The sequence below is a fragment of the Natator depressus genome, chromosome 9 (genome assembly GCF_965152275.1).
Source record: "Natator depressus isolate rNatDep1 chromosome 9, rNatDep2.hap1, whole genome shotgun sequence".
Lineage (NCBI taxonomy): Eukaryota > Metazoa > Chordata > Testudines > Cheloniidae > Natator > Natator depressus.
In genome coordinates, this window is record NC_134242.1 from 52,915,186 (window position 1) to 52,934,184 (window position 18,999).

General features: G+C 46.1%; 1 protein-coding gene across 1 annotated transcript in view; it reads left to right on the plus strand.

Annotated features, from left to right (window-relative positions):
* The first annotated feature begins 799 nt into the window (after positions 1–799).
* SLCO2A1 (solute carrier organic anion transporter family member 2A1) overlaps positions 800–18,999 on the plus strand; it is an 87,409-nt gene continuing 69,209 nt past the window's right edge. Inside the window, exon 1 of the mRNA XM_074964178.1 lies at positions 800–1,301. Coding sequence (XP_074820279.1) covers positions 1,206–1,301 — 96 coding nt within the window. The 5' untranslated portion in view covers positions 800–1,205. The remainder of the gene's footprint in view (positions 1,302–18,999) is intronic.

Here is an 18,999-nt window from a genome sequence, read left to right on the forward strand (position 1 = left end):
GGTTTTCTCTCCCCTGCATGATTGTACACATTGGAAAGCCTCAGGCATCATCCATTCAGTCTGGCATTTCTGAGAAAAATATTCAAATTGAAACCCAGCTCCTCCTCCGGAGCAAATGAAAACCTGCCCTCCACTCCTCCTCCCCCACCCTCCCGCGTAAGGCAGTTTAAATAAATCAATTCTTTGTGCAAACATAACCCCAGCAAGGTCTCTGAAAGAACAGCTCTCTGGAAATTTACAAACGCAGTTTTTCTGCAAGTGAAAACAAGCAGAGAGCAGAACATGCTAGCGTTGTGTGTGCTGCAAACCTCCCACCTGCTTGAGAGAAAGATTTCTTTCTTTCTTTCGCTCGCTCTCTGCTTCTAAAAGTTCCCCTTTGCCAGTGTCACCTGCTAGAGATATGAAAGGCAAATTAGCACAAACATAGTCTGCACGACAAGCAGGCATCCTGTCACCCTTTCCCCCGGGACACCTGAATTAAAAGATGGATCAGCTCCATCTTTTAGGGTTTTTCCTGCTGCCCATCACTGTGATATAGTGGCATCTTTCATGTTAATAAGAGTGGCAATAGCAAAGCCCCTCTTCCTGGAGCCTCTAGCTTTCATTAAGTTATACAAACTCTGCTAGGAAAGGGGATTTTGGGTCGGGGGAGAGAAGAGGGTGATTGAGGCCATGAATATCTTTATGGTGGGAAAGCTGTATCAAATGTTTTGCAGCACTGCCTAAGGAATCCAACTCTGCATTGGTGTCTTCTATGATCCACATGACGTGGGGGGAGGGGAGGAGAGGAAGGGAGGAGAGAGAGCGCCGACCTGTCATTGGAATGTCATATGTGTGACAGATTGTTACTCATACCTGCCTGGGAGGGGTGGTGTTTGAGCCTGGCTCAGCCTCCCTGTGCCTTTAAAGTTCTCTTTACACACACAAGAAAAGAGGGAGGAGAAATAAAGTTTCATCATCACTATTTCAGAAAACAGTCTTATAAAAACTTCATGCTCACACTCACTAAGTCTCACATGCTTGGACAGCTTTCAGTTGTGACTTATCAGAATCCAGGCTGGAGGAAGGGAAGGAGAGAGGTTTATATCAACAGACAGCTGAGCACTTTGGCATTTTGGTATACTTCTGATTTACTGGCAAGTTAGGGAAAAGAGAGAGGAAACTAACTGTGTGCATTGGCCTCCAACAGCAATTCTAACCAAACAATGGGAGTTCAGCCTGAAAACAGCAAAGCTCCAGGCGTCAGCAGTAGCCCCCAAAACTGTCGCACCTGTTACCAGAACATCTTTTGCAATATCAAGGTAAGGAGCTTAACTTTGTATTACTTTTCTTCCTTAGCTGATTGGGAGAATGAAGACAAGTTTGCTTTTCAAATTTTCACAGGTCTTTTACCAACAGCAGCATTGGTCCTGATTCACACTTTTTTTAGCTCCTAGAACTCAGTGCATTTGTTAAAACGCAACATTTCAAACTCCCTTGTTCTCCTGCAACACCAAGTACTAAGAGAAGCTGGCAAGCATGTGGCAGGGCAATAAATGTAGATTTGGGGGTACAGTAGTTCTTGACATGGTGAATACTCGCAGTATAGTGCAATGCAAGTTTCTTGTTGAGATAGTTGTTCACAATAAGAGAGGCACAGACACATAGGACTAGATTAATAGGTGGGAGAGCTATGCCGATTTACACCACCTATGGATCTGGCCCCCTACTGTTTAACCCACAGCGTGTCTTTTGTTAGGGAATTATTGGGATCATGGTGTGAAAAGAAAACACTGCCTTAAAATCATATGAATTTGCTTGGAAAATCTCTGCAAGGACAATTCAGTTGTTAATATGATTAAAAGTGTGAGAGATTTCTCAACTGGTTTAGTTCTCCCTTCCTGTAGTCAACAAAGAGGTGGATTTATTCACCTGCACCCTTTATTTACAGGGTATGTCCACATTGGGGGAGAGAGGTCTTTTTTTTTTAAATGCCACAGCTAAAACCCTGCTATAGACAAGGTCTAGAGATGTTAAAACTACAACTTGCCCTGTCTACTCTAGCATTTTAAAACATGTTAGTGACCACATTTTGAAACACACCTCCCCCCCCCCCCGTGCTTTAGTGCACTCTTTGGGCCAGACCTTAGCTGGTGTAAATGGTGTGACAGGTGTTAATGGAGCTGTGCTGACTTGCACCAGCTGAGGATCTGGCCCTGTCTGTTTTGCTTGTTAGAACTCCCCCTGAGGACATATTAATTCTTTGCTCCCCCAACCCAGAGTCTAAAAATCTGCCAACAGCTCCTAGAGAACTGCTGGGAGATCTGATTCCTAAACTAACCTTGTGAAGCTTTCTCTATTTCACAGACACATGCCTATATTCTTTTACTGGTGTGAGTAGCATGAATGGGAGGGAGTAACATGCACTGTGTCACAGGGAAATAGCCCAGTGTGTGTGAGAGCATGAGCCAGCAGGTAGGTGTGTGTGAGGGATGACAGAACAGATGGGGTGGGTAGTATGCGACTGACTGGCTGCAGGGGTTCGGAGTGGCACAGCAGTGGCATCGCTACCTGTAAGATCTGACTCCCCAGTGTAAGTGACCCACTGAGAAGCAAGGCAGCAGACCAGCCATCAATCTCCAGGCTGGCAGCAGTTGTCAGTGCTGGTGCACTCTGCCCCTGGGGCTGGCGACTTCCCACTGGCATCAGATAATAGTTGTTTGTTTACCATCTGATAGTAGCACTGTAAGGAAGGGTTTGTCAGCACTTCCCTTAGGAACCAAACCTTTTACCGCAGCAGGTCTCAAATGCCCCAGGCTAAGCCAGGCACTGAGCTCCCAAGCACACCTTTTTTTAACCTGATTGTCTTTTAAATCATTTGTTTCCTTTTCCTCTGATGGGGAAAGAACAAGCCCTCCCCCACCTCACCTTCTGAGGGTCTGATGCTTCTTGGGCAGTCCTACAGCAACACTGACTAAATTATGCCAGTTAATTTGTACCATCCCTTCTGCTCTTGGTTACACCAGTGTAAATCCACAGTAACTCCCCTGAAGTCTTAGCCCTGACTGTCAGCTGCATCAGCAGCTTTGGACTGCCTTGCTAGCACAGAGGGGCCCTAACCCCACTGAATGGACTGTGAGGGATTCTCCAGTGGTGCAGAGCTGGCTATGTCATCTTGGCTTCTCTACTCCCTGCTGATCTCTGGCTACCATAATTGTTGAAATGTGGTATGCAGGCAGACTAGGTGATCAGATGGTCCCTTCTGGCCTTAAACTCTATGAATCTACGAAATGCACCTTGGGCTGTTGGCAGCTGGTCTAATTTAGATTACTCCAGTTTATACCAAGCGACAGACTCAGGGTACAGCCAGCCCAGAACTGGAAGTCTGAAAACCGGTCTTAAAAACCACCTGAACTGTGCTCTCCTGAGTGGCAGTGTGTGCTCCTCAGCAACAGCCCAGGTTTGGGCCTAGGCTTTACTGCAGATTTATGCAGTTATAACTGACAGCAGAATCTTTCCCACAGTGCAGCGTGTACTACTCCTGTTAGCACAAAAGGCTCTTGGATGCCCAGAGGGAGGTGGGAAAAATATCCTGAGACCTTAAAGAAATCATTGGTCTCAAGACTGTTTCAAGGTTGAAAAACTTGTTAGCGTGGAAACAGTTATTTTACAGGATAGTCCCCTGAAAATTAATATCCTTCTAACTAGTTTCAGAGTAGCAGCCGTGTTAGTCTGTATCCGGAAAGAGAACAGGACGACTTGTGGCATCTTAGAGACTAACACATTTATTAGAACATAAGCTTTCGTGAGCTACAGCTCACTTCATCAGATGCATAGAATGGAACACACACACACACACACACACACAGAGATAAGTTGGAAGTTACCATACAAACTGTGAGAGGCTAATTAGTTAAGATGAGCTATTATCAGCAGGAGAAAAAAAACTTCTGTAGTGATAATCAAGATGGCCCATTTAGACAGTTGACAAGAAGGTGTGAGGATACTTAACATAAGGAAATAGATTAAATATCTGTAATGACCCAGCCACTCCCAGTCTCTATTCAAACCCAAGTTAATGGTATCTAGTTTGCATATTAAGTCACGAACCTATCCTTGCAACAAAGCCTGATACCAACTCTGTCCACATATTTATTCAAGTGACACCATCATAGGACCTAATCACATTAGCCATGCCATCAGGGGCTTGTTCACCTGCACATCTACCAATGTGATATATGCCATCATGTGCCAGCAATGCCCCTCTGCCATGTACATTAGCCAAACCGGACAGTCTCTATGCGAAAGATTAAATGGACACAAATCTGACATCAGGAACCATAACATTCAAAAACTGGTAGGAGAACACTTCAGCCTCTGTGGCCACTCAGTAAAAGATTTAAGGGTGGCAATTCTGCAACAGAAAAGCTTCAAAAACAGACTCCAATGAGAAACTACCAAGCTTGACTTAATATGCAAACTAGATACCATTAACTTGGGCTTGAATAGAGACTGGGAGTGGTTGGGTCATTACACATATTGAATCTATTTCCTTAAGTTAAGTGTCAGAGTAGCAGCTGTGTTAGTCTGTATTCGCAAAAAGAAAAGGAGTACTTGTGGCATCCGATGAAGTGAGCTGTAGCTTATGCTCAAATAAATTGGTTAGTCTCTAAGGTGCCACAAGTACTCCTTTTCTTTTTCCTTAAGTTAAGTATCCTCACACCTTCTTGTGAACTGTCTAAATGGGCCATCTTGATTATCACTACAAAAGTTTTTTTCTCCTGCTGATAATAGCTCATCTTAACTAATTAGCTTCTCACAGTTTGTATAGTAACTTCCAACTTATCTGTATGTATATATATCCTACTATATGTTCCATTCTATGCATTGGATGAAGTGAGCTGTAGTTCACGAAATCTTATGCTCTAATAAATTTGTTAGTCTCTAAGGTGCCACAAGTACTCCTGTTCTTCTAACTAGTGTTCACCCAAATCCAACATATCTTCATGAGAGAGACAAGGTGGGTGAGGGAATATCTTTTATTGGACAAACTTCTGTTGGTGGAAGGGACAAGCTTTCGAATGCCACAGAGCTCTTCTTCAGGTCTGGGTAGCTCGAAAGCTTTCTCTTCCCTCAGCAGAAGTTTTTCCAGTAAAAGATATTACCTCACCCACCTTGTCTTTGATATCCTGGGACCATCCCAGCTTCAACAACACTGTAAACAGCAGGTCTTCCTTGTGTTTTGAACAGTAAATTCTGCACCATACCTCTCCATTCATGAAGCTGGCTTGGGTCTGATGGACCCAGGGGCCTCCTGTCAGTGGAGCTTTATTCAGCTGATGCATGCAAAGCTTCAGGCTCCTGTTTGACCCCTTGCTAAGCCTGGATAACCAGGTAGCATGCCTTCTTTCACCTCCAGCTTGATAGGAAGCTCTGTCCCTTCCTCCTAGTTGAGGGCCTAAACACAGAGATCCATGCATTGGTCACCACCAGGCTGGATCAGTATAACTCATTGTATCTGAATGTGAAGATGATACACAGGGTTCAGCTTGTACAGAATGTGGCTGCCCACTGTCTGTGTGGCTCAGGCCACGGTGAGTACATCAGGCCTGTGTTCACGTCCGTCCGCTGGTTCCCAATCAGCTTCCAACACCAATTTAAAGCCTTGGTCCTAATTTTCAAAGCTATTAATGGATCAAGCCCCAGGTACACCAAAGGCCAATTTTGATCTTTGAACCACCACAGCTGCTGTACATCTCTGGACAATGCAGAGCCTACAGCCCAGGAGGAAGCATGTGAGAGCTGGGAACAAAGCATTCTCTGTTGAGGGGATCTTGCAAATCCAAAGTCTTACCATCTTTAGGAAACATTGTGAGGCCTTCCTCTTTGAGAAAGACTTTCTACCATAAGTGACATTCAATAGATGAACCACCTCTTCTATTATCCTCCCTGCCAATGTTGCAAAGGAGCTTTTGAATAAGTTAGTCAGACCCTTTAGCATTTCCAAATGAAGAAACAGTGAACTAGAAGAGTTATTAGTATTATTAATATTAGCTATTTCTTTACCTTGTAAATGTGTAAAAGTTAACGCTTTTTACAAGACAGAGAAATAGCTAAGCCTTTGTGAGACAATATATTGTGTATATATATTTTCTGCAAGTATCTTAACTAACTAGAAATACTGAGATTTTCTCTCTGTCTGTAGAGATAGACAGATGGGATGGAAGTCTGGGTCAAAAATGATTGCCCCTGAGGTTGAAAAGTGACTGACAGCCAGTGGCACCAATGCCCTCAGTCAAAAGATGTAGTGGCAAATGCAACAGGAATGGCTGGGAGTGTTATTGTTCCATGTGGGTTTCATCTTTAATAGAAGGGCAATAGTTTGCCCGGCAGCGTAACCCCTCAGTTTATAAAGCATTCTACCCCTTATTTAAAAGATACATTATTTGTCGTGCCAGCATGTATTAAATAAGTAGCTGGCTCTGTACCAATATTCACTTGGGCTCTGCACAGAAACTCAGAAACAAATTACATGATCAGGGCTTCAATGAATAAAGCCAAGTGTCCTCATATAAATAATAGCAGGTGCTGAACACAGCTGTAATTCCAATACACCAAAATTGCTAAGGGACACAACTCCATGCTCTTGGTGTCCCAAAACCTCCAACTGCCAGAAGCTCAGACTGGCTGTCCTGTTCTGGCATTCCCTCTGAAGGACCTGTCACTGACCACTCTCGGAAGACAGAATACTGGGCTAGATGGACCACTGGTCTGACCCAGTGTGGCCGTTCTAACCGTGCACTCCAGGTACTGATAATGAAGCCCATATTTATTAGAGGTGGCAGTATTCACAGGCCAGCATATCCAAAGTGCCTTGCTTGAGACTGATTCCCAAAATAACAAACATAGCTTTTTAAAACAGAGCATCCTGTTCCCCCAGCACTCTCCCTCCCTCCCTCATCTACTGTCGAGTGAGCCCAGAGTATCACCCAGTCATTCTGAGGTGGGACGGGCTATGCAGCTACTCTGTGCGGTTGCAGTTAGAGGGGGCTAGCACTCCTTAATCTCTGTGTTTGGAAATAGGATTGTGTTAGCCAAAGCCCTGAGCGATCTCACCTGCTGCTTTGTTGTCTTGGCCTGGAGAATTGTGGGTAAGAGGAAGCAAGGCAAAGCTCTGGGTGTCAAGCGGAACCAGCTGTTGCTGATAGAATGAAAATAAAGATTTGAACACAACAGCTCTCTGCATCAGGCTGCTTCTAATGTCCTGCAAGGTCCTTGTAGATCAGGGTAGGACAGGGGACTTCTCCTAATGGATGATTAGAAAGTATCATTGATGAAGCAGGGGGAATAGGCTGAGAGCAGCGATTGAGAAAGGTCTTGTGGATGACATGTCCATGGTTTGTGATTGCTGCTGCATTAATAACTGTGCTGGCATATAACTGTGCTTTGGCCCCCCAGCCTTTGAGGGGTCCCCCTTTGCACCTTATTGTAAGTGTTGTTGGTCCCTTAGGGTGCAGCAGTTACTCCCCCTTATTATTTGTGTCACTATGGGTGCTATAATTTAAACAGAGTCCCAACTAAGAGCAGCCTAAACAGGAGATAGTCTCTGCTCTGAAGAGTTTACAGTCTGAGTAGATAACACAGACACAGAGAGAGGGAGGAGAAACTGAGGTACAGGGAGATGAAGTTACTTGCATGAGGTCACACAGCAGGTCACTGGCATAGCAAGGAACAGAGTCTCAGTTTTCTGAGTCCCAGTCCAGTGCCTTAACTACTAGACCATGCTGCCTCTTATCGCCCTACTGGTGTTCATTCCATCCTTTTAAACAGCAATTGAAAACTACTTTGGCAGAGTCATTTTCTATTTAAAGTGCCCCCGCCCCCTGTAGCAAACAGTTAGGCACCTTTCTATTGTGGTTTATTTACTGTATCTTGTTTAGTTTATGGTGTTTTAACTAGCATTGTCCGTGCAATGCCCCAAGAACTATGATGGGCCAGGACACTGTGTACACAAAACAGTTATTAACTTAGATGGACAGGTCTGCACTCAGTGAGCACTGCAACTGAGTGTTTTTCTTTATTGTGTCAAGTGTTTTAAATGTTTTATGGAGTTAAATAACAGAGCTGCAAAGTGAAAGTAAAAAAAAAGAGAGAGAGCAATAAATTCGAAGACATGGGCAAAGGGAAAGGAGATTTATTTTCAGATGGGCTTTGAAACTAGCTGGAGATGCAGGAAGGCAGTGCCTGTTGGTCAAGGCTGCGAATAGACCATTATATTCTCAACCCTTTGAGACTGCATAATGGGAAAGAGAGAAGGCCCGAGCAAGATGGTGGGAGCAGACATAATGATGTAGGTAGAAGCAAATCCACAGAGAGCCTAAAAACCAAAGAGGGCATCCTGAAATGAGTTGGGAGGAAGTGGAATCATTTGAATGTTTCTGTGATGAGGTCATGCTTCTCTGTCCACCTGTGAAAGTGGTCAGTGGCACTCTGTTCATGCTGCTATCTGGAGAAGAGAGGGGCCAACAAAATGGAGCTGACATAATCCAGGTAGGGCGAGATGGAGACATGGAGGAGGATGCCAACAGAGGTGGAGCTCAGGTAAAGGCAGCGCTGCACATAAACAATCATAGTGGCAATAGGAAAATCTGCAGATACTGGAAATGTGTGAGGAGACGGCAAAACCAGGGTCAAGGCTCACTTCACGTTTCTTTTGATACTAGTGACACCAGGATATCTAAGTCCAGGAGGGGAATGGAGGAAAAGTTTATCAGGTATTTAGCTTACGGAACTTATGAAGACGACACAGGTCATCAAAGGTGTAGAAATATGTATGTATGTTGGAGTAGCCTCATCCTAAAGCCATTCGATAAGGTATACAAATGAGAGAGAGAGAGTGGATGGGAAATAGCACAGGATCAAAAATGGGCTCATGGTACTCTACCAAAGAGGGCTGTGGTACAGAACAATTACCACCACCAGAGAAAAGAGGGCAGGAATGCAACATTGACAGGAAGGAGGTAGTGACACCTGCACGGATCTGTAGGAGGTCCAGGAAGGACTTCAGACTGCTGAAGGCTCAAGGAGAAGAATGAACCCTGGTCCTTGGAAAGGAGAAGGTGTTTGGTCTATAGAGAAAATCAGTTTGTGTGCCAGGGCTGGAGCAGAGAAGCATACTTATGCTGCTGCGGTAGTTGGAGAGATGAGGGCTACTCTCTCAGGAAATTAGCAGAGTTAGGAAAGGTGGTAGCTAGGATGTCAGGTGAAGTGTTTCAGGATCTAGGGAGGGTTTTTTAAAAAGGGAGCAAAGCGCAACAGGGAACTAGGAGAGAAAGGAAGGGTCTGGGAAGAAAGAGGTTTTGAGGGACTGGCTTAAGTCAGAAATGTCTGAGGGACAATGGCATTGTCAGGAAGGAGAGGGAGAAAATAGTTGGAGAGAGATGCGTGAAGCGCAGGGCTGCTGTTTGTCCATAAACATGTGGGGAGTTCATAAGAGAAGGTGAATGAGGGACTCCCAGAGCCTAGTTCCCAATCACTCCTTCACACTGCTCTGGCAGTGTTAATTCTGAACAGCAGCTGTAAGGCCCCCTTGCACTGCCAGAGCGGGGTAAGTCTAATTAACATGGTCCAAAAGGTATAAACAAGAATCACAGCATCCACAAGAAAAAAAAAATACTTCTGTGTATTTAGTGCCAGGTCTGCCATCCTTACTCATGCTGGGCTGTGCCTTACTCCAAAAGCGGTGCCCCTGAGTTCAGTGGAAGTACTCCTGGAGTAAGGTGCTACTCCCATGAGTAGGGATGGCAGAGTCTGACCCTTACTGCCTTTATGGTATTGCAACTGTGAAAGTGACTATCCATGCTGCCGTTTTTATTGTAATGACTTGGGCTGGGATTTACCAAGGTGCCCAGCTCTCATTGGAATTAAGTGGGATTTGAGCTCCTAACTCTCCAATCTATTCTATAGAGATTCTTATGCTGTAGTCATCACTATAGTATATTTTAGAGACTAACAACTTTATTTGGGCATAAGATTTCGTGGGCTAGAACCCACTTCATGAGATGCATGGAGTAGAAAATACAGGAGCAGGTATAAATACATGAAAAGGTATGAACTGCCTTACCAAGTGGGAGGTCAGTCTAATGAGAGACTTCAATTGACAGCAGGATACTAAGGGAGGAAAAATAACTTTTGAAGTGGTAACGGTCTGAAATGGGCCACTCATTACCACTTCAAAGGTTATTTTTCCTCCCTTGGTATCCTGCTGTCAATTGAATTGTCTCATTAGACTGACCTCACACTTGGTAAGGCAACTCACATCTTTTCATGTATTTATACCTGCTCCTGCATTTTCCACTCCATGCATCTGATGAAGTGGGTTCTAGCCCCCAAGAGCTTATGCCCAAATAAATTTGTTAGTCTCTAAGGTGCCACAAGGACTCCTCGTTGTTTTTGTGGATACAGACTAACACGGCTACCACTCTGAAACCTATAGTATGTCTGAGTGCCTTCCAGACATGCATTAAGCAATGTGACTAACATCTGGCACGTGTTTGCGCTCTGATCCTCTCCCCAGGGGAAGAAGCCCATGCAGTGGAACATCTTGTTTTGTGAATGTTTTAATATGTGAATATATACATACAAGTTGCTATATGTTCCTGGTCCCTCTGAAGTAAATCGGTGTTCTGCCATTTACTTCAGTAGGACCAAAGATTTGATGAAAGAAATGTTGTGTTCTATAAATGTAGCCATTAACCTGTCATGCTGTGGAACTCTGTTTAAAAAGTTGTTGCAATGCACTCTGATTGCCTTTTATTTAGCTGATGAAATATCAATAGAACAGAATATTAACAAAATCATTGGCACCTGCTCAGTAGATAATTTAATTTCAGGCTGGTAGTCAGGAGATGATGTCATGACAAATTAGGGGGAATCACAGTTTTAAAGAAGGAAGCAAATCCCTTGTATTTGGCCAGGAAATGCTGAGAAGTAAGTATGAGCTGGATGGGTAGAGAAGGGGATTAATGTCAAGGAAGAGAAAGCAAGTGAGGAAGAGGGAGATTTTGCATTGCTGAGAACATCCCTTTGTATGTGAACAGATTTCCTAGTGGATATGGTGATGGGATGTGTGTGTATTTTTTTATAAAGCTCAACTCATGCTTGTAATGATCTGGAGCTGGTGTGTACTACAGGTGGTTTTTTGATAGGGTCAGATTGGTAAAAGGCAAGAGTTAGACAGCACCATAAGTAAGAGAACTGTAGGAGAAGGGTCAAGAAAGGAGGGATTCAGAGAGCAAGCCAAGATGAAAAGTTTAGTGGGATCAAGTTTCTAGGAGCAGTGAAACAGGGTAATTTTATGAGGGGTGAGGTGGTTCAGTGTCCAAACGTAACCAAGGAGTGGTCAGTATAGACAAGATTATCATGAGCAGAATGGAAGAGGAGTGTTGCTGATAGTGAGAGCTAGGATATGACCAGGCATATGGGCGTGAGGGGAAGAGGCTGTGTAAGATTGTGGGTCAAGGAAAGCAAAGGGCATCTGATATGGGCATGTTGTGGAGAGAAGAGAGCTCATAAACATAGTGAAAGTGCAAGGATCAAACCACATGGCAAGAAAATAAACTTACCAGGGTAATGAAGACTGCACAGCAGAATGACAAGCTGAAGCCATTGGAGTGAGAAAGCCTGAACTGTGGAAATATCAGGCACTGGGAAGAAATTCTACTGACCAAGCAAATGGAGACATCCAGGCAGATGAGATCTTGATCAGACCATCTGGCTAGACAATGTGTCAATAGCACTTGATATGTTGTTGCTATAATTACATGTTCATTTTCAGTAGCAGCCAGAGGTTTCACTCCCCATTGTTCAAACACATAGCTCCGAAGAGCTTGCAATCTAAGCTCAGCGAGTTGTGGTAGAACAAACCACAGTAACTATTTGCTGTGCTAAGGTGGTGAAATGTTCCCTCACACTGAGGGATGGCAGAAGCCGCTCCGTAGTTCATACTAGATACTAGTGTGAATGTTATATGAAAGATAGGGCTTACTTACATCTGTGTTCTGCATAAAATGTGCATAGATTGTTAACAACATCACCATTAAGGGACATCTCAACTCCTGACCCCTTCTGGTTCATGCTTCTATGAAAGAGACAGGTCCCATCTAGCCTACAAAAATCAACAGTGTTGGGGAACATGGTTGAAATTCAGTTCTATTTTGCAGTGTGGATCAGAGCTCTCTCTTTTAACCATGTCTGTGAATTGTGTCACAGGGTCAGAGAAGACTGGAGTAGGATTTCTTTAGCTCTTTGAAGAGATGTAGGTTCAGATCTAGTCAGCCCCAAAAAGCTCAGTTGGTACTGGAGCTGGTGTTGGTGATTCATTAGGACCCCATCTGGACTGAGAAGAGCCCCAACATAGACTAGTGCAGGCAGGCACTCTGCAACCAGTTCTCTCAGCCCTTAATTCAGGAAAGTATCCATGTTCAGGGAGGTGCTTGACTAGTGTGGGTTTAACTTTAAGCATGTGCAGAAGTACTTTCCTGAATCAGCGCCTCAGTGAGCTTGAACAGCCGCCCATGCTCTTCAAAGGAAGACCCATCATCTCAGTGTCTGCTAGAGACAGATATAAACTAAACTCCAGATCTGAACATCCCCAGCCTTGGAGAGGTTTGAAATCTGGATCTGAAATTTGAGGCTCGGGCCCACTGCTTCCCTGTAACATCTCTATAGGACAAGTGAGCACAGCAGCACTTATACCTATAGCTCTGCCAGTGCCCCCAGTTCTTGCCTAGTGGGAGCAGCATTTATCACTGTTCTGGAAAAATCACATGTACACTTGAGTTATTGATTAGCTCAGGAAAGAACAAATATTATCTTTGCATTTGAAGTGTGACTTCAGGAAAATATGGATTATTCAGCAATAGGAAAACATTATTTATGCTAATAATACTGCGAAGGGGATGGCCAAGATGGGCTTTAAAATGAGTTAAAGTTTTGTCTAGTTTAGTTTCTTATACTAGAAATAAAATCTAAGTGACGAATTCTGTCCTTGGTTTCTGTTGACTGTAGTGAGAGCCACAAGTACAAATGGCAATTTGCCCCCCCTCCCCAATTTACACGGTTTACTAGGGAGCCAGTTACTGTCCCTCATGATGGTTTTTAGTGCAATTTGCATGCCAGTGCAAATGACTGTTTTTAGCAGGGCTGAGAGAGGCCTCTGCTGGAGTGGCTGTGAACTCCTGCCCAAGCAGCATTGCTGCAGCCTTCCTGGGACTCCTGCTTGGATAACCGAACATTGTAAGTGAACGTTGGTTGGTACAAAGTGGCAAGCCAGTCAAGATGACATCAAAAACAAAAGCCAGTGGGCGTTGGCTGTAAAAGTCTTGACACATTGGTGCACCTGTGTGTTTGTCAAGTTTCGTCTTACAAAAGAAGAGTGCATTTACTTTTCTTCTGTGTTTGACATTTGACACCTTATGACTCAATCCATTATACATGGAAAGGTTCCCTTGGTGTATTAAGCAGTGACTGTTAAAGACTGATTGCAAAGGAGCTGATTCTTATTTCTGCTGTTTGCTGCTCATTAGTGGTATATAAAGATGGCCTGATCAAGTTTGTATTTAAAGGTTCTTATTGTTTACCTTAGAAGTCTTAGGAATAGCAAGGTCCGATATGGTTTTTACTGGAGAACTCTTTGGAGGAGCAGGAAAATTGTTCAGCTCTCTTGAAGAAGAGACAATATCGCATCTTTCAGAGAAAGCTTTTCTCCCAAGAGTTGGTGAGGCATTTGAGTTAAACAGTGTATAACATACACACACCATAAAGTGTGTTTTACACATCTGACTAAACATTATTATTTGTAAATGGTAGTGCCCAGAGGTCCCAGCCAAGGTCATAGCCTCATTGTGCTACAGACAGGTACTGAGACACAGACCCCGCCCTAAAGATCTTACAGTCTAAATAGACAAGACAAAGGATGAGAGGAGAAACAGAGCTGAAGTGATGTGTCCAAGGTCAAATGGCTGGTCAGTAGCAGAGCTGGGACCAGAACATGAGTTTTCTGATGCCCACCAAGGTTCCTTATTCATTAGGCCATGCTGGCTCTACACAGCGCCTCCCCATGCAAGTTTCAGATTTTTGGATGTCATCACCACATTAGGCTTCCAGCAAAAAATGGAGACGTCAAGACCTGTTATTTCTAATGTAAAAAACCAAGCCAATTACTTTTTTAAAAAGGCAGCAGTTTGAGGCCTCCTTTATGCGTTGTAAAAGAGGAAAGCAAGAAAGGGACAAACCCTGTTTTGTTTTGGAGTTCCGCCTTTATGTGACAGCTTGTTGCTTTGGCAGTGAGAACGCTGCTCTACAGGCTGAGCCAAGCCCGCTGCAGGCAACAGAACTACTCACCTTGCCTTCAGTGGGACCCACAGAGTACACGTGAATCTAGACAGGCACCAATGGATACTGCCTATGGAACCCCACTGAAACAACAAAAGCACACCCTTCCCCCCTTCCTGGACTGACTGGGCTGCGTGAGCAATGAATTACCTGTGAACAGCAAAGCTGATAGTTATCTCCAAACCGGGAGCCATCCGAATCACTGCAGCTTCCAATAGTAGGACCTGTCTTTGCCTTAGCCTGTGCCCTATGCCATCATCTTCATAAACTAAATTACAGCTTTGCCCCCATTAACTCATCCTTTCCCTGGAGTGAGTTGACTGAATTAGACCAAGCGCCCAATTAAGGCCCCTAACTATATTCAAAATTAGTGGATGAAAGTGAAAGGTACCTTCTTGGGTGTGGCTAAAGCTTTGAAAAATAGTTTCACTTTTAAGCACAATATAGCATGGCTGGAATTGTAGCAGCACAGCATAGTAGATAACGTTTCCATTGAGGTCAGCAGGTTCTGAACCATTGTACAATTATAATAGCAGCATAGCTACTGCAGAAGAGCTAACAAACTTCCTGAAAAGGCCAGCCCTTTCCACATATTTACATCCCCCTCACCCGATTCATTTAATTTTTGGGAGCATGTCTCCTTACCACAACTATGCTTGGTCGAGTCATATATTGGAATGTCTTCACTCAGATGAGTTCTCTAAGTGTCTTCACTTCTTCTACTGCTCCCGAGACAGCTGTTCTGTACATTTTCACGAACGAGGCTCTGACTCTTCCCATCTGGTTAGGCAGCCACATCACCATGGCCGATCTCCTCAGCACTTGTGGGTGTTGACGAGTGCCTGTAAAAACTGAAATGACGGGTAATGAGGTGGCACAGGTAAACATTTTGCAAGAGCATAACAGGCCAGATCCTCAGCTGGTGTACATTGGGAGAGGCCCAGTGAAGGCAAAGGAGTGACATCAATTTACACTCGCTGAGCACCTGGTCCTAGATATTTTAGGAGCGGTAAAGGGCTATTCAGCCAGCTAGGATTTAAAAACTCTTGCTGCTTCTTCAACTTTGGTTCCTTCTTCTGGGAAGACACCTTGCTGTCTTTCAAATTCATGTTTTTCCATTGGCTTCAGTGACTCTCTCCAGTACTTCAATCTATATATTTATCCCAGTTCTGCCTGGGGGGCAAAGTGTTAGATTATGTCCCTTCATTTTGAAAGTGGTTGCTGGTGGCAAGGAGGCAGCATGATCTAGTGGCTAGAGCACAGATCTAGGGCTCAGGAGTGCTGGGTTCAATTCATGGCTCTGCTGGGAGTCCACGGGCAAGTCACTGCCGCTGTAGTGAGGGCAAACAGGAAGGCCCTCACACTATGGGACCTCTGCACCCACAAATCAGCCTGAGACCTCTTCTGGGTGCAATCACCAGTGCCTTTTATTTACAGTGTCAGATCCCACCGCCTTCTATTTACAGACCGCTTCCACTAGCGCCCTAGAGGACAGCTAGCTTCTCCAGCAAGAAGGGACGCACACCCTTGGCGGTGGCAGCGGCTGCTGCTCCACCGCCTGCCTGCCAGCCAGCCCTGTATTGCCAGCTAATGAGGCCCGTAGGTGCTTCCCTTCTATCAATTAGGCATGGCATGCTTAGCCAGCCCCAATTAATGCTTCTTAATTGGAGCTGGGCTAACAGAGGGCTGGCTCATGACCTCCTGGCCAGCACCCTGTTACATGCCTCCCCCCTTATGAGCCGCCAGGACCAGCCGACCTCGACCCTTCTGCCCGGGGGGCTCCTCCGGGGAAGTTCCCCGCTCTTGGCCAGGCAATCCCTGGCATCCTCTCCTGGGGTTTTTCCCATCCCCCACCTGCAAAATGTACATTGCTCAGGACGGGTGGCTGCCCCCCAGTTCCGCCTCTGCCCACAGGTCATCACACCAGTCGCACCCCTGCAGCATCCCATCCCCTGTATCCCCTTTACTTTTAGTAGGGGGTCAGGATCCATCCCACCATCCTGTGGGACCCTCTGTGCCTCAGTTTCTCCCCACACCACCCAGCATTCCCTCCCTGGGGAGTGGTGTTGTGGGGTGCTGCAGTTGCCCCCTCTCTTCTTCCAAGGGGCTCAAGCTGGCTAGCTCCCCCATACACCCTTCCTGCAGGTCTTCCTGATCTGGGTTCTGTTGTCTAGGGTTCTCTTCTTTGCTATCTCTGGGACTTTGCTCATCTTACCCACTTGGGATCCTCGGTCTAGGGATATGCTCCTTCGGGGCACCTCTCCACTTCTTTCTCGGTAGTGGGCCCCAGTCCCTACTTAACACCACCAGGTATGGTAGCCCCTCTAGTACCCCAACCTGCTTCCCCTTGAAGCAGCCCCTCACTTCGAGGGGCACCTGGGTCACTGGGAAGGACCTCTTGTCCCATGAATACACTCAGGGGCCATCCTTGCCTCCACGATCAGCCAGTGCGGCTTCACCAGCCCTAGCCCCCTCTGTACGAGCGAGCAGGCTGACACGGTATCTACCAGGCCTGTTTGGGGGTTCCTCCCAATCCTCACCGTGATGGTGGACAGTTTGTCCCTCTTTCTGCCCCCCAACTTGAGTCCAGCCACAAAACTCAGCCCACCCACACTCCATATCAGGGCAGTCACATTTTGTATGGCCAGGTCTCCCACACTGCCAGCAAACAAGCTTGGCGGGCCTCTCGGGCACTCCTCGGGGCTCCCCCATTCTCTTTGGGCCTTTCCCAGAAAAAGGTTCCACCTCTTTATTCCCTGACTCCTTGTCTTTACGGGGTCCGTCCTCCCTCCGGGGACCCTCTGCCTTGATATATTCCTAGGTCAACCTGACCTCTGCCTCGACAGTGATAGGCTGATGACATCTCACCCAGATGCAGATGTTCTCAGGGAGGCTCTGCAGTCATTGTCTTAGGACCAACGTGTCCATCGTTTCACCCACCGTGCGTGTCTCTGGCCTCAGCCAGCGTATGGCCCAGTCCATTAGTCTCTGGGCATATGCCCGGGGCCGCATCGCCACCATCAGTCAGGCCACCCGGAACTTTTGGCAGTACCGCTCTGTAGACAGGCCCATCCAGTCTAGAATGGCCACCCTCACTGCCTCATAGTTCTGGGCTTGCTCATTGCTCAAGGCCATATAGGCTGCTTAAGCCTCTCCCATCAGGCATAGAGCCAGTTGGAGGGCCCAGATTGCCCTATCCCACCTGGCACCCGTGGCTACCCACTCAAAGGTCCCAAGAATGGCATCTGGATCATCCGCCGGGCTCATTTTACAGAGTCCTCAGCCCGGCGGCCGGGTGCCATCCCCTCCTGCAGGACTCACCACTCTTTGCAGGAGCTGCTGTTGCATGCCGATCTGCTCCCGTATGAACTCTCACAGACTCTGCTGTTGCTCTGCTTGCCAGGACAGTAGGGCCTGGCAGGACTGCTAAAAACTTTGCAGGGCATGCTGCATCTGCTCCTGCTGTTTACCTATCCATTGCAGGGTCTCCTCCATATTCAGGCCACCAACCACTTCGCTGGCTTTTGTATCCTGGATGAGCGCCCTGTGTGATGAGTGCCTTCCTGCTTACTCTTGCGCTATGGAACCCCTGCACCCACAAATCAGCCTGAGACGACTTCTGAGTGCAATCACCAGTGCCTTTTATTTACAGTCTCAGCTCCCACCACCTTCTATTTACAGACCACTAGCACCCCAGGGACAACTAGCTTCTCCAGCAAGCAGGGACACTGATGCCCTAGCCCTAGCCCTAGCCCTATATAGCCCCCTCGCTAATGAGGCCTGCAGGTGCTTCTCTTCTATCAATTAGGTGTGGCATATTCAGCCAGCCCCAATTAATGCTTCTTAATTGGAGCTGGGCTAACAGAGTGCTGGCTCAGGACCTCCTGGCCAGCACCCTGTTACAGCCCCACTCTGTGCTTCAGTTCCCCTTCCCACCTTTTGTCTGTTTAGACTGTAAGGTCCTTAGGGCAAGGATTGTCTTTCAGCATGGTGGAACTCTGATCTCTGTTGCTCTCTCCTGATGCTACTGTAATGTAATAACCATGGTAGTGTGAGAAAATATACAGTGACTGTAACACTCTTTCATACCTGCGAAAGCTTCCATTTCCCTCTTACTAATTAGTTTAGATTCTTCATGCTCGGAATTATCTCTGTTGCCTTGTGCTGCACCCTCTTCACACTGATAATAGCCTTCCTGAGGCATGGTGACCCTGTACGTGTAGAGTTTCAATCTTCAGTTCCTCTGCCCAGAGCTGCCCTAGGGGAGAAACTGGGGTGCGGTTAAGGACGTTGTAAGAAGCTTCTGGGTCTATGTGAAGAAGCGGGGCTGGGGGAGGAGGGCAGCTTGTTTGCTTCTAAAATTAAATCTTAACCAGGCTTATTGGATGAGTAATTTTATCTGCAAACCTGGGGATGATGGGGATTCTGGCCCCTATTCTGGCTGCTTTGTGTAAGAGTTTGATGGCCTGGAGACTAATGGCTTGATTCTCTATGTGGTTACACCAATCTAGCTCTCTGGAATGGCACTGGGCTAATGTGTGGCTGTTGTAGCAGGGTGGAGAACCAGCACTTAGCCCAGTGTCCACAAAGCAGGTGAGTGTGGGTAGGCACAACACAAGTTTCCTC